Source organism: Hetaerina americana, unplaced genomic scaffold (assembly GCF_022747635.1).
Source record: "Hetaerina americana unplaced genomic scaffold, ioHetAmer1.1.p SCAF_12, whole genome shotgun sequence".
NCBI lineage: Eukaryota > Metazoa > Arthropoda > Insecta > Odonata > Calopterygidae > Hetaerina > Hetaerina americana.
Window position 1 is genome coordinate 1,677,129 of NW_027286292.1, and position 15,372 is coordinate 1,692,500.

The window sequence follows — 15,372 nt, forward strand, 5'->3', positions numbered from 1 at the left end:
TGCAATGATGTTTTTCCTCCAATTGACTTTTGGCATTCCCTTGACAATCCAATCAATAGCTATGGCTTTAAAGAATCAATGAGTTCATGATATATTTATTTCAGTGTTTTAGGAAATGTGATGCTATTCAGTGTTTTATCAATCAATAATATTCAATGAATTTGTGTCCCTAATAGTATTCATGACACTAATGGTTTTAATGATGATTATAACTCCAATAACTCATCCATATATCATGCAGAGAACTAACCACTTTTTATTAATAGTAAATGCATTTTGACCACAAAGGCCATATTGGCCTTTGCAGTTATCCAGGCCATTCATGATTGTTTAGAAGCTTACAATAATTTTTTTAATAATTAAATGGGGGGACATCAAAAGAATATGCAGGGTGTCAAATTTAGACTCATTGTGTAATAATGAATGTGTAAAACTTGCTTAATCTCCAATATATTGGCTAATTTAAAAATAATTGATAAATGTAAATAGCACATATGTTATACCACAGATAGTTAGTAATTCAAACTCTGTGTCCATTAATTGTACAAATATTTTAGTGAAGGGCATAAGTACGTATTGTGTCTTCCTGTGCTTGTATGTAACACTCACTTGATATATTCTTTCCTTTGCAGGAAAAGAGAATGGTTGTGTTTGTGGAACAATCTGTGATGGATGACCCCCTCCTGTTAAATAATTCAGGCTTCTCAGTTGTGAAAGAAAAGTTGATGACATTTAGGGATGGGAAGGATGATTTGACAGATAAAATAGATTTTATTATTTGTTTGGGAGGTGATGGAACACTTTTGTATGCAAGTTTATTATTTCAGGTAAGCACTTTCTACAAAATATTTTTTAAAGATTCCTAAAACTCTTACATTTTGCAGAAATTGCATATTAATGGAATGATTTTGAATTTATTTCCAGCAATCTGTACCTCCTGTTATGGCTTTTCATCTTGGGTCATTGGGTTTCCTCACACCATTTGAATTCGAAAATTTCCAAGAGCAAGTAACAAATGTTTTAGAAGGTTTGTCCTTGATTCTTTAGTTTTTACTCTCCTCGAAAATATTTTACTGCTCATGGTTCTGTGCCAAATGGAATCAAAGCTGTTGTTGTTAAACTAAGGATATAAATACCAGAACAAAACATGTGCAAAACCTTATTTCTCACAGGATCTCCTAGAAACTTTCATTTTTTCCATAACAATTTTTGAGACGAAAATTTGAATTCATGTGACTCATTCATCTTCATATTAGTATTATATTTATCAATGCATATCAATAAAACAAAGGTTATGCGATTTTCTAGAAAGAAAAATACTAAGCTAAACATTAAAATAAGAGGGCAAAAACTAGAGCAGGTAGAACAGTTTATGTATCTCGGTAGTGTTTTGGACCAACACGGTCAAAGTAGTAGGGACACAAGGAGAAGAATTGCGCTAGGCAAAGAGGATTTCACAAGGAGGAGGGAGTTGATGAGAGGGACGTTGAGTAAGGATGTTAAGAAAAGACTCGTAAAAACTTTGATAAGGAGCATAGCTATGTACGGCGCGGAAATGTGGTCATTGAAGTAGTAGTAGTTTTAAGGGGAGGCGACCGACAGCTAAGGTCATTTGCGCCATAGGGGATGGATAGGAAAGGATGAAGGGTGGAGAGAAACCCGGCGTCGGCATTAGCCTGCTCTTTACGAAAGGCGCCAAGGGGTCCGCAGTTTAACGTCCCATCCGACGGACGGCGTACTCACTCAAAGTGCCCTCCACAAAGCACCTCAAGTAGGGATCGAGATACCTCTGAAAAATATTCAACACCGCCGGGATTTGAACCCGCGCCCTCAGGGTGGGAAGCCAGGTGGTCATTGAAGCAGGAGGATATATGTAGATTGGAGGCTTTTGAAATGTGGGTGTGGAGAAGAATGGAGAAGGTGAAATGGACAGAGAATAAAACAAATGAGGAAGTACTTGGTATGTTGGGTGAAGAGAGGGGTTTGTTGGGAGAAATCCTATGGAGGCAGGAAAAGTGGATGAAGGGGGTATTGACTGGCAGTGGGATGTTGAAGACTGTAATAGAGGGGAGAATGTTAGGCAAACAAGGAAAGGGAAGGAACAGGATAGGGATGTTGGACGGGATGAAGGGAGGAAGAAAGTACTCAGAGCTGAAGAGGGACCTGATGTAGAGGGGGATGTTGTGTTTTGCTGGGGGTCACAAATTGTTGAATTAGTAATTTGGTCCATCCAAAAACCTACCTCAACCGGTAGATAACCTAATAATGAATTTATCAATGCAGTGGTTTTATGTTTCAGTACTAGGTTATGAGCTTTTAATTTAAATATTGCATATATACTTGGTATACGGGGAAGTGGTAGTCCAGGGGTAGAGCGTTGGACCTATGACCGGAGGGCCTGGGTTTGATTCCCGGGCATGCCTTTCTGGGCACCTTTAGCTCCGCCCTGTGTGATTTTTTGGGTGCCAGATCTTCCTGGGAAACCATAACTGGCACAGGGAAAGGAACTCACCCTCCTACCCTGATGCGTGAATTTCAAACGCCGTCGGGCTTAGAATTGGGTGGGCTATACCATCATCTACCGAACCAATCTTTGGGTAAATAACTGTGTTTTTATAACTAATAAATTTAAGCTTAATGCCTCCCAAAAATTTATATGATGAATGTCTAGATATAACAGAAGCCCTTTTTTTCCGATTTTGTCACCTTTTTCATGCCAGACATCATTCCAGGTAGATTACTGCTCAATATTTTAATTATGCATATGTTTACTCTCTAATGCAGCCAACAGTAATTAATGCTTTCAAATGATTCCACTCTTTAAATACTTATCAGTGGTACATATCTTAGTTGTCCACATTACTTTTTCATCCAAAGTTAATGCCTGTTGACTTCATTTGCAAGAATGATAAAAACATGTTTTGTTGGGCTTCACCCTAGCCTTTTTGGTGCCAGAGCATCCGCGGAAACCTTAGGTGGCGCGGGGAAAGTAATTGCCCCTCTACCCTCATGAGTGAATTTCACATGCTATTAGGTTAAGTAGCATAGAGGCAGTTTGATAGGTGAGTCTACCCTTGCCTATCAAATCTACCTTTAGGTTGATAACTGTAGTATTCAAATTTCTGTTGTCATGGATTCATATCTGCTGACAACTAGGCAGTCCATTCCTACTTATGAAAGGCTTTAATGGATTTCAGCCCTGTATTAATACGTATTTATAAGATGAAAACACAATCAAATATTGATTGAACTGATTTCTTGGAAAAACTCTGCTTCCATTACCAGAGGTTTGCTTTATGCGACATTCTTCTCTTTCAACTCTGGTGGATGTACATTTATAAATTGTATTTCTAATATGCATATGTACTTTATTTGGTGATGGATACACCTATCTTTACCTTTTATGATTTGTTTTAATCTTTCATCAAATTGTAAGAAGCAACTAAAAAAACAAAATAACCAGTTCAAACAATTTGTTTTTTTCCAATCTCATTGTTTTATTGAAATTTTGATCTAGCTTTTTCACTTTGTTTATGTGTACTCGTATTAAGTAAAATATATTAGTATGAGCCCTCATGTACTTACTTCTTCTTACATATTAATAATAGTAATAATAAGTTTACTAGTTTTATTCAGTCATAGTACATAGCAATGGAAAAAGCGAGGGAGAATAATCAAATGATAAAATTCGTGACTCATCATCTTTAGCAAACTCATTTTGGTTCACATTATGGGTAGTACAAATATTAATGGGAAGAATTCCCCATGAATATTTATACTATCCCATTTTTATATTAGATGGCATTCATTCCTTCATTTTATTTTTGTATTTTGCAGTAATATAGTCTTGTCAAATGGTAATTCTTGAAGCGAGTATCCATGTTAACCAATTTAATATTTGAAACCCACCGTGTGCCATGCGGTTGTGTACTGCTGTTGCTTGGTTGGAGAGATACTTGCCGCATAAAATTTGATCTTGTACAACAAAAAAGAAAGAGCCTTGTGACATTTGATTTACTCTAAAGAGTCACAGCAATTTTTTGTGTTTCATTGCACATTTTATGACTTACATGTGTGTATGGGGATGATTGTAAAAAAATTGTTATTCACTTGTAAAAATAAATGTCATAATAATTTGAAAAAAAATTAACCTGTTGATTCCATAGTTGACAAGTACTCTCTGTGCTTCAGGTCATGCAGCCCTGACTCTGAGGTCCCGACTGAGGTGCATAATAATGCGTAAAGGAGATGAGTGTGGCAGCAACCTCCTCACCAGTAGCTCATCTTCATCGAGCAGCTCAGGGAGTGGAGTTGGAGGGAAGGGGCAGCAGCGTCAGGGACTGCCTCCACCTACAAACCTTCTCGTCTTGAATGAAGTGGTGATTGACAGAGGCCCATCGCCATACCTCTCCAATATAGATCTCTTCTTGGATGGGAAACACATCACTTCCGTTCAAGGAGATGGTAACGAATGAAAAATGTTTATGGAGATCATTTCTCAGAATTTGAGCCATTTACTTGCACAATATACCACATAATTGTAATGAAAATATAAAACAATGAGTCCTGAGAAGGAAATTTTTCCCTTAATGGCATTTTTTACCATGAAGATTACCCGTTTTGGAAATATCTCTCATTGGTTCTTTGTTTAAGTTGAAAAACTTTTTCAATTGCCCAAAAACAGTAATGTATTGTTGCTCTATCCTGCCAAAGGAGGATTGAATCTTGGTCCCCAAGTGATCTTTAGGGATATTGTAAATGCCCTATGCACATTCATAGGATTGTGCTTTGCGATCCAGGTGCTGAAGAGAACAATAATTTCGAGTGATATCCAGCATATTTTTCAAGCATTATTTCCCGCAACCTATAATTTGATTCTATTTGGATGATGCATTCTTCAGTTTAAAGGTGCCCTTGTTTCTGAGGCATCGCTAGACCCTCAATGGTCAGCTTAATGCATCTTTTATTAGGTTCAAATGTAAACATTAACTTTTAAACTAATTTTAATCGAGGAAAATTTTTATCTTCATTATTTCACAATTGATATAGTTAGAGGCTTCCAAGTTAATGCAATCCTGTTGTCATGCTTCATATTTTCTTCTGCATTGCAAAATATTCAAATATTAGGTAAAAAGAATGTAGTCAGTCTTTTTCCCTGCCTCACTATCAGCCTTCTATTGGTTTTCCTTTTGGAAATTTGTCTTTTTGAACCCAATGCTGTGATTCCATGGCAACTTATGAACAATTTATTGATTTAATTATGTGGGTAAAAGGAAAAGTTTTATTTATCCCATTGGTCATGAATTATTATATAGACAGGTTAATTCCAGTTTTACTAGCTCATGTTAGGAACGGTCATATTTCTAATCATTGTGAAGGAATTATGTCTTTCTTTTTTTTGGTGAAATGATGGATTTGTTCCATAATTCCTCAGGTTTAATTGTTTCAACTCCAACTGGCAGTACAGCATATGCTGTTGCGGCAGGGGCTTCCATGATCCACCCTAGTGTCCCGGCAATCATGGTTACTCCCATCTGCCCGCACTCATTATCATTTCGGCCTATTGTCGTTCCTGCTGGGGTGGAATTAAAGGTATTCAAATTTTTTCCATTCCAAATCTTCTTTGCTATTCCATATTTATTGTTTTATGATTATTTCCTGAAACTTTAATTAAGAAAGGTTATTTAAAAGGTTAATTTTAATCCTTGGAGTAATTTCAGAACTGGCTGTAGGTGGTTAAAAATGTTATTTTTGAATGTTCTAGGGCCTCAAAAATCTAGCATTTCAAAATGCACTGCTATTTAAACTCTCATGTTTTCATATCTTTCATATTTCATAAAGTCACATCTTTCTGGTTGAAGCACTCATTAATTTGTATTAATGAAAATTATTATGCAAAAGGACTTAAAATTTGCAGTCTCTGGTATGATTAAATATGTTAGCTCAAGATGGCACATATCTCCCTCTGCATAGACAGCTTTACCATTTGCCATTACATTATGTAAGACCTAGCTCTATCCCTGAGGAACCAATGAGTTTTATCATGTTTTTTGGATGCCACCAGCATTGACTCTTGATGATTAAGTTTTAACATTGTATTTACACTGTTACCATCTAATTTGGAACTATAAATGGCTTTTCGAAATTCAGTTTACATTATTCCTTATTCCTGATGGGGAAGTCGCACATATTTCTTGAGGCACTCTGATAGTTCATTATTTTGACAGTAATAACTACTATTTGGAATCTATACATTTAGTTTTGTTTATGGTCTGTCTTAGCTACATATTAGTAAAAAATAATCAATGTGATCACCCAAATTAGGGACTTGCCAAGGTTACATTGCATTTGCAATCAGCTCATCTGATACCATGTCAATACAGTCGAACAAAGGATGTTAATTTTCATTAACATTTTGAATTAAAAGAAATATTTACAAATATTTTAAGAAGGATTTCAGTACATCCCTCAGAATAGATAAACACTTTCAGAGTACTTTTTAATATTCATTAAATGTTGTGAAGAAATTTGGAGCAAAAATATTGAAAGGATTATTCGATGTTTTCAGGCTTAACTTTCTGGAAATCTAATATCACTGAAATAAAAATACCAATTTATCTTTCCACTAAATTATCATTCCGTAAAACTAGTTACGAGTGTCTGAGGATGATGCCAATATGTCAAAACTAGTTGTACCGAATAAAAATTTAGAGGAAAGATACTTTGGTATTTTTTTTTTACTTCAGTGAATTAAAAGTATTGCTGAAATCAATTAACAGAGTATCATGATTGAAATAGTCCTTAGACCTCCAGATTCACATTGTAAATTTTATATGAAATTGATCCCATTTTGTCTCTTCAATATCCACTTTGCACTTTGTAACATTACTTTTAATTAGGATCCATATCATAATCCCAACATTTAAAATGCAACATCTCAGTTTTATAAATCCCCTGCAAAATGAGTATTAATTTAATTCCTTTTTCAACATGGAATAAATTGCTAAATGGGTACATTTTTACGTAACCAAGCTCCGAAATTGTCATCATGTCATAATCTCATTTTTATATTCTATAGTGTAGGAAATGCATTGAAGATATTACCTCTGCCTGTTTAAAAATATTTTTCAGTTGAGAGCATGAATTTGAAAATGGAGGGTATGTATTTACTCTCTGAAATATACCATGGGCATATTTCAAGTATCAGTTTTAACAGACAAGGCACCTCATTTATCATGATCAATATTGTCTAAGTATTCTCTTCATATCATCAAATACTGGAACTTCAATGTTAAAACAACATTTAACTCTTAGTCCAGACTTCCAGTTTTGGGACAATCCTATTCTTACCCTGTATCAAACATCAACCGAAGTTTACAATTTTCTGATATAACATGTCACTTTGTGACGATTGATATATAAGTGCTCTGTCATTTTATGCCAAACAGATGCTAGATTTATGAGATTCTGGAATATATTTTCAGTTTCAGGTGGTTTAGAGCAAGATTAGCAATACAGTGGGAGTATAACGAATGCTACAAATCATGAGAATCTTGGTATTAAAGTAGTACTCAAGCCACAATTGATTACTCTTATGATTTATTTGTAAAATGTATCAGTAAAAGTGGGGCCTATACATGGCACCCTAAGTTGAATATTCCATAATATTACAAGTGATTCACCATCTGCGTGAGTATTGGAATTGTACAATTGTCCTTAATAGTAGGCCAAATGAACACAATTTCATCTATCTCAGGTCATAATTCCTGGGGGAATGAACATTTTGTGGCTGTTATGTTTTCTGAATAACAGCATATCAGTTCGACGTTGGCACCATCATTGCTTGTGAAAGGATTCTAATTAAAAATCTGGGTGTCAATTAATCTGCCCTTTTCAACTGATCTTTTTAGTGTATATAAGAAGCTAGAAAAGGTTTTCAGTGCCTGCGGTGTAAATTAACCTCTAAATAATGCAAGAGTCAGTGCATCAGGGACAAACAAAATGTTCAGATAGCCTTAATTTGGGCAATAGAAAAGTATGGTTTGTTTACTAAGTCTGACCCTATTCAAAAGAGGATATTCGACTAAATAACATCAATAGTTTTTATAGAAGAGAAATGTTCTTCAATATCTTTCCTGCTCAAAATTTTCCTTGATAACGTGTCGCCAAAAGGTGGTAGGATGTAGAGGAATATTTTGACATGGAAGAAGCGCATTCTGCCTCCCATCTTTGGATTTATATTTACATTTACGCTTGAAGGAAATTGATAATAAGATGAAGTAACAATTTATTTCTCTGTTTGTGTCTGATCTTTGACCATCACTGGATATCAGATGGCATTTAAAAAGTACCTTGGTAAATGGCAGTAATGATGGAAATATTAAGTTAGGATCTAAGTGACTGAAATGTTATGCACATTTAATTTGCTTATGTGCACTCGTTAGTTTTCAGTTTGTTTGCATATTAATATGATATTTATGGCTATTTTTATAAACATCACACTAAGAAATATAGATAGTAGGGAAGGTTGGACATGGAAATTTGATATGACAGCATTAAGAAATGTAAGAAATATTTAAAGGAATGCTTCCAAGCAAATCATTAGACTTATAAACTGACAAAAATTAAAACTTTCAAAATCTTAACAAGCTTCCACATGCATATGTATAAGACTCCCTTTGGAGGAACCTTGAGTTTAATTAACATGCCCATTGTTTAGTATTAATGAGTGTTTGATTAAAGTTGGTAAATGGCACAGGTAGGTTATCATTATGCAGTGGTAAAAACTTAAGCTAAATACATTTCATGACCTAGCATGCTAAAAAATCACTCTACCAAAAGTCAACCAGATAGTCCTTGTTTAATTAAATGTAGCTCTCACAAATTGAATATCCAAAACTGCATTAGAAATGCTATATGCATTACCAACTCTTAATATTTCACTAGAAGTCTCTTTTTTGAAAGTAGAAATATAACCTCTAATGCTAAATGATTTAGTATGCCCAGATATTTCTTTCAGCTTATGCTAATCACAGTTTAATCTAGTTACTAATTGCTTTCCTTTGAAAATTCAACCCATAACCCAGCTCACTATTTTTAACAATGAGAATAGATATGCCAAAATGCTTTCAGCTGCCAACAGGCTTCCTTGATATTTTTGAAGATATGAAGCAAAAATGAGATTCATGAAGTGTTAAGGACAATGTTGAGATAGACAAATTTACATTGAAATATTGCTTTTACGTCCTTGGAATTTGTTTTCCCTTGATTTGTGACACTTTCTTTAGGTTCCCACAATTTCTGAGTCCTTGTAATCTAATCATATCCATTGAGAGCTATTACGCTCTTAAATTTTTAAATATCCCATAATTTGCAGCAGTTGATGAGAATCAAGGTGGTGGCTGGTGTACTTTACACAAATCAAATGATAAACGAGCTGTAGTTGTATGGATATACATAATAAATACGATAACACGTAAGCTTAAACTTAAAACATGAATGTTGTTTTGTTTGATTTCCCAAAGAAAACATTTCTTCATTTGATGGTAGTGCTATCATAACATGAGAAATAAGTATGGCAAATTTCATAGCAGTTGCAATTGGAATTGCTTTTTTATGGGACCATTTCATAGAACGGTGCATAAACATTTAAAATATAATAAATATCATGAAGATTTTAATAAGATTTTATTTGGCCAAATGTTGCCAGTACTTCCTTTTCATGAAGGTGAATGTGAAAATTAAATGGTTGAAACTGCTGTGCCGTTAACTCTCATGCTCTTAAACTGTGGTGATCTCTCTCCTTACTATTTCCCATACTTCAAGCAATTTTGCTATTCATATTGCGTGCTTAGTTCTTCCAATTTTTTATTTACAAGTGTAAAATTAATGATTACGGGAGTGATGAAAGTCAATTTAAAATGGCAAACAAATATTAGATAAAATGAATATCATTAGAGGATAAAATCAATGTTTAGCAAAGAGCTGACCATATATTTTCACTTTATGCCCCTAAGTAACTTGTCATATCAATATCAACACTAAACGCAGTGTTAAAACCCCAGAAAATGATAGAAAAAATGTGTGTAAAATGTGCTCTCGGTTTCAAAATTTAAAACTTCAAAGATGATTTCAGGAATTAATTAAATAAATTGGTATTATTATTAAACATTATCATTAAGTCGGAAAGCAAGAAGGGAAAATTTGTGTTTACGATCTGAGATAAGTTGTGAAAACATTAGTTGAGCCAGAAAATTTCCAAGAGAGATGGATGGATGTAGTATACATGAACCGTGTGGGAATTCAAAGAGCTGTGAGAGATGCCACAACAGTAACTTTTATTGCATATAAGCAGATGATTCTGTTCAAAGATAATGTTGTCGCATCTCCGGCAGTTCTTTTCATTTGTCTAAGGGAAACACCTTGTGTTTAAAACATTGGCTTTAACTTGGTGGACTGTGGACCTACGAGGGTTGCTATTTATATTTTGAGCCTGGACAATGCTAAGTGCTTTAGGCGCCATCTAATGTTTCCTTCTGAAAGTTTGACCCTTTTAACGCTAACTTTTTTTAGAACACTTGGCAGTTGATGGTAACTTGTGTTGTTTGCAGTGACTTGAAAATTTTGTCTCAGCTAACTTGTGAACACTTTCGTGCGATGATTTTTTTTTTGGAGGTGCCTCAATTAGAATGGAAAAAGTGTTGTAAAAGTTGGTTCGAGCACATGCAAAAGTGTATTGATTATCATGGAGAATACTTCAAAAAACAACAAAGCCATTTTCTACAATAAATACGTCTTTTCTTGTTAGGCTGAAAATATAAATAGCAACCCTCATATGAGCCCAACTGCAAATATCTGTGACATTGGTTGTATGATATTCTGTCATAACATCTTGTTCCTTTAAGGCCCCCAAAATTTCAGAGTATAAGGGGATGTCTAAGGAGTTTAACTGGCTAAAGCTCTCAGTCGGACATCGAAGGATTAGGTGAATGATTTTTACGCTTCAAAATTGTTGCATTTGCACTGTAAAACATTAGGCCAGCAAAGTTAGATGTAGAAAGAGAATATGACGTAGATGAAGATAGCTTATGTCCATGGTTGAGAGTGAGATAGAAAGGACATTAAGGGAGAAATCAAATAAGGCTGTGGGGGTTGACAAAAATCTTATGGATCTATTTAAAGGTTAGGAGAATGGGTGAGGAAGTCGACTAATTTGTGGTATTTATGAGAGAGAAATTTTGCTGGAAGACTTTGTTAGATCAGTGTTAGTTCCTATTGTGAAAAAGGTAAAGGCTAAATCATGTGAGGACTATAGAACAATGAGTTTGATTTTGGATGCGGTGTAAGTAGTTTTCAGGTTCATCAATAAAAGTATGGAGAGCAGGGTAAATGATTACTTAAGGGATGATCAGTTTGGGTTCAGAAAGGGGAGAGGCACACGTGATGCCATTGTAGTAAGGTCACCGATAGAGAGGAATATCGTATACAATGTGGACATATTTGCCAGTCTTGTAGATTTGGAAAAGGCATTTGATACAGTGAATTGGGAAAAGTTAATGAATGTATTGCAGAAAATAGGAGTAGAGATATTGAGTGGTATATTAAATACTGTGGAAGAGAATTTAAGGCAAGCAAGGAAGTGGCAGAAATAGAATACGATAGGGATGCTGTACGGGATGAAGGGAGGAAGTATACAGAGATGAAGAGGATATTGTTGTAGAGTTGGATGTTTGGCTGTGTTTTGCTTAGAGAGAGACAAGAGAATTGCCGCTGTACCATTTGGTGGCTTGTGTCCATAGAAAACCTACCTCAACTGGTAGATTACCAATAATAATTATTATTAATATATTTTTTATTAAAGTGGTGTCTATTTTTATGGTGAATATGAAATCCCCCATTGGGATTTTATTTATTTGGTGAACAAATTATAGAATTAAAATTAAGTTACCAAAACGCATAATGATATTTATTTTATGATATTTACTTTTCATAAAAAATGATATTACTGATGTATTTGGGTTTTATTGGAGAGAATCAATTTTTAGCTCTCAGTTCAGGAAGGGCATGTCCTGCTTTGCTTACCTTCAGTGAGTTCTATCTTATTTTGTTGTTAACTCTTTACCTACTAATTGCTCATTACTTGTGTAATGCTATCGCAAACATGTTACTCATTTTCATCATAAAACACTGTTTCCTTAACTTGTTTATAACATTTCTCTTATTACATACAAACTGGATAAATCCAAGTTCCAGAGAACCCTCCTGATTTTCCATACATGTTTTATCCAGTTAAGATCAGAGGTGGCAGTGAAGCTTGAAAATGTAATGCATGTTGAAAGATGCTGATTTGGATCCATCCTAGTTTGTGACTACACCTTTTGTTTTCATTTTATGTATCTGTTTGTTGTTAGGCACATACAGCTATGGCATATTCTCTCTCCATGTGCCTACTTTGTCTCTTGATCTCCCCATTTAAATTACACAGTATTTGTTCGTAAAGTTTAACTGGTTTTTTGCATTAAATTCACATCCAAGTTAGAGTAAGATACCTGAATTCCTGCCTGTGATGATCCATTAAGAGCAATTACTTTAAATTCACATCCAAGTTAGAGTAAGATACCTGAATTCCTGCCTGTGATGAGCCATTAAGAGCAATTATTTCCTGCTGCTTCCCATTTCTAATTTACATTAATAGTGGTGGAATGTTACCATATTTGCATAAAAATCATACCAGCAGGTGGATGTTTTAATAGTTAAAATGGAATATGTACATGCATTCAAAATTGTTGTGTTTCATGACATTGTGCCTTTAGCTCTAGAATTTATCTGGGTGAATAGGGATTTGTGAACTCAATGCTCACCCAATGCCCAATGCTTATACACATCCATGCTGTTCATGTGCCAACCATTAAGCATGACTTCTAAAAATTACATACAAATGAGAATTTTTTTTCTAAATTCTGTGAAATCTGCCTAAATGATGTGTGCCATTAGGTGGTCTCCGCATTGAACTACTTCTTTCCAGAGCTAAACATATCATTTGCATTAAAAATGTAAATTTCACAGCCTTTTAGTAGTCTATTCCTTCAGATGCTAACAGGTATTCTATTTTTTTCTGGCAGCCACCAATTCAGCTGTGAGCTTAACTTACTTCATTTGAAGGGTTTAAATGCCTTCTCACCTGCATGAAAATGCTCTTGACAAGATGCCACTAAAAGTATCTCAGGGATTTTAATTGTGCTGGAACATGCTTAAGCATCCTTACTTATGTTTAATATGCTGGCCAAAATATCCCCCTTGCTTGGTTTGTAGTGGAAGAGAGTCTTATATGCCTACACCCTTTAAAAGAACTACACAGTTTGTCCCAAAAATAAGAAGAAAAACTTATTGAAGATAAAAGTACAAATCACTAAAATTCTTCAAAATAGCCCCCTTGTGCATTGATACATTGATACCAGTGCCTCTGCCAGTCGCGGTACACTCCCTGGATGGCATTAACGGGAACCTTATTCAGGCACCTCATCACAACCTCTTCGGCATTATCCAGTTTTCCAAAATGGTTGCCTGTCTAGCTAGCTTATTTTATTCTTGGGAACAAAAAGAAGTCTCTCGGTGTCACATTGGGGCTGTAGGGTACCCGGGGCATCATTGTTGCTTTGTACTTGGCCAGGTCATGAGGAAGGTGGTGTAGAATGGTGTGTTGTCGTGGTGCAGCCTCCTGTTAGCAAAGATCTCCTTCCTGGTGAATTGCACTCTTTTCTGCTGTTTTTTTTTCCAGGACTCCCACTTAAAACTTACTGTAAATCCTATGTCCCTGAGGGACAAACTCTTTTTGGATCAGACCCTTTGAGTCTAAAAAGATGATATTATGATATTATACATATACTTATTTTTGCGACAGACTCGAATGCTTTCCTGATGCGAGCACTCTCGCAGAAAGCAATTGTATAGAGCATAGCATGCTGGAACATTATCTATGTGCCAGTCCTAATTGCCCCTTTATGCTTGAAGTGAAACTTTTGGGTGGCACAGAACAGGTGCTAGTCCTCTGTGTGTCAGCGCCAATTGTTTCTGAGAATTCCTCATTATCCAGTTGGCTCACAATAAAATTGCAAATTGGAGAGGAAAAGTGTGGAAGGACACACATAAGTGACACCCTAAAATATGAGAGTGATATTTCTGAAGGTCTGGAGAAAATAATTTTGGAATGAAAAGAAATTAAGACGAATGCTGAGAAAATGGATGAGATTGTTTAGGAATGATTTAAATATGTAAGTAATGCAATATTTCCAGCCAGTGAACCAAGTGAGGACTCATCTTATAAAAATGAGTTTCATTAGAAAAACTTAGTTGCAGCCAATGGACGGCTAAAATAATTTGTAAAAGGCTGGAGTATTACATTCCATGTGAGTGTGTGGTGATGAAGGTGACATAAACTTGCAGGATAATGATGACTCAATGAAGAGATGATCTCTTTTGGAGGTTAATGACCTGTTGACATTTTTATATTTATCTGTTTGACCTTTTTAATCAATCATTTCTCAGTGAGCCGAGCACATTAAAAATCTCACCTATTGCAGAATTTCATAGACAGCAAACAGCATTGATGGTTCATGAGGAGTTAAATGGGTCTTTTAGGCATTTTGAATGTGTAATAATTCAATTGTAGCATGTTAAATTTTGTTAATTATACTATTTGCACTTGTAACTAAAGGTTGCTATTGCAGTTATATGATGAGAAGCACCAATTAATTTGCAAAGCATATTTACAAGTTAACATTTTCAATTATATCAATGGCTACGTTTTAGCGTATTCTTGAAGAAGAAGTACATAGGTAATATGGTAAATAGAAGGTTCTTGTAACTTAAGTTGGTTTCAAGAGCTTTGGGCCTTAAATTTAAATAATTTACCTCTCCGCTTCCCAGCTTTACACTTGATATCTCTTAGGTTGGGGGTAGAACATAACCAAAGGACATTTATATTGTTGGTCAGAGATGGCTTTATTATTCCCAACAATGGAAATCATCATGGGGAATCTTATTAATCTCCTCACTCTCTAGAGAGTGATAGGTGAAAAGATTGTTGCCATTTAAAGCATTTTTTTGGATGGGTAAATGAGAGCAAGGTGGAAAAATAGCTTTGTTATGAAAATTATTAGACTAACCATGTTTGGAGAGTGCACATACACTTTTGTATATAATTAATATAAGTACCTAGATGATACGTAGTGATTCACTTCTTTTTTATGTTTGCCTTATTAATAATGGATGGCTCCAGGGGCTAAAATCTCCATCAAAGGTCAATACCCAGGCCAAAAGAACTAAGTGCTAGTATTTTCGTATCAGCATGTAGGGAAGGGTTCCACTGGTGGG

At 35.1% G+C, this 15,372-nt stretch overlaps 1 protein-coding gene across 6 annotated transcripts in view; it reads left to right on the forward strand.

The window, feature by feature from the left end:
* The window catches only part of LOC139685644 (NAD kinase-like), a 243,241-nt gene that overhangs the window by 207,165 nt on the left and 20,704 nt on the right, over positions 1 to 15,372 (forward strand). For all 6 annotated transcript variants that reach the window (XM_071582598.1, XM_071582595.1, XM_071582596.1 and 3 more), the window contains 4 exons: positions 633 to 827; positions 925 to 1,027; positions 4,192 to 4,464; positions 5,435 to 5,592. In XM_071582598.1, the coding sequence (XP_071438699.1) occupies positions 633 to 827; positions 925 to 1,027; positions 4,192 to 4,464; positions 5,435 to 5,592 (729 nt within the window). The remainder of the gene's footprint in view (positions 1 to 632; positions 828 to 924; positions 1,028 to 4,191; positions 4,465 to 5,434; positions 5,593 to 15,372) is intronic.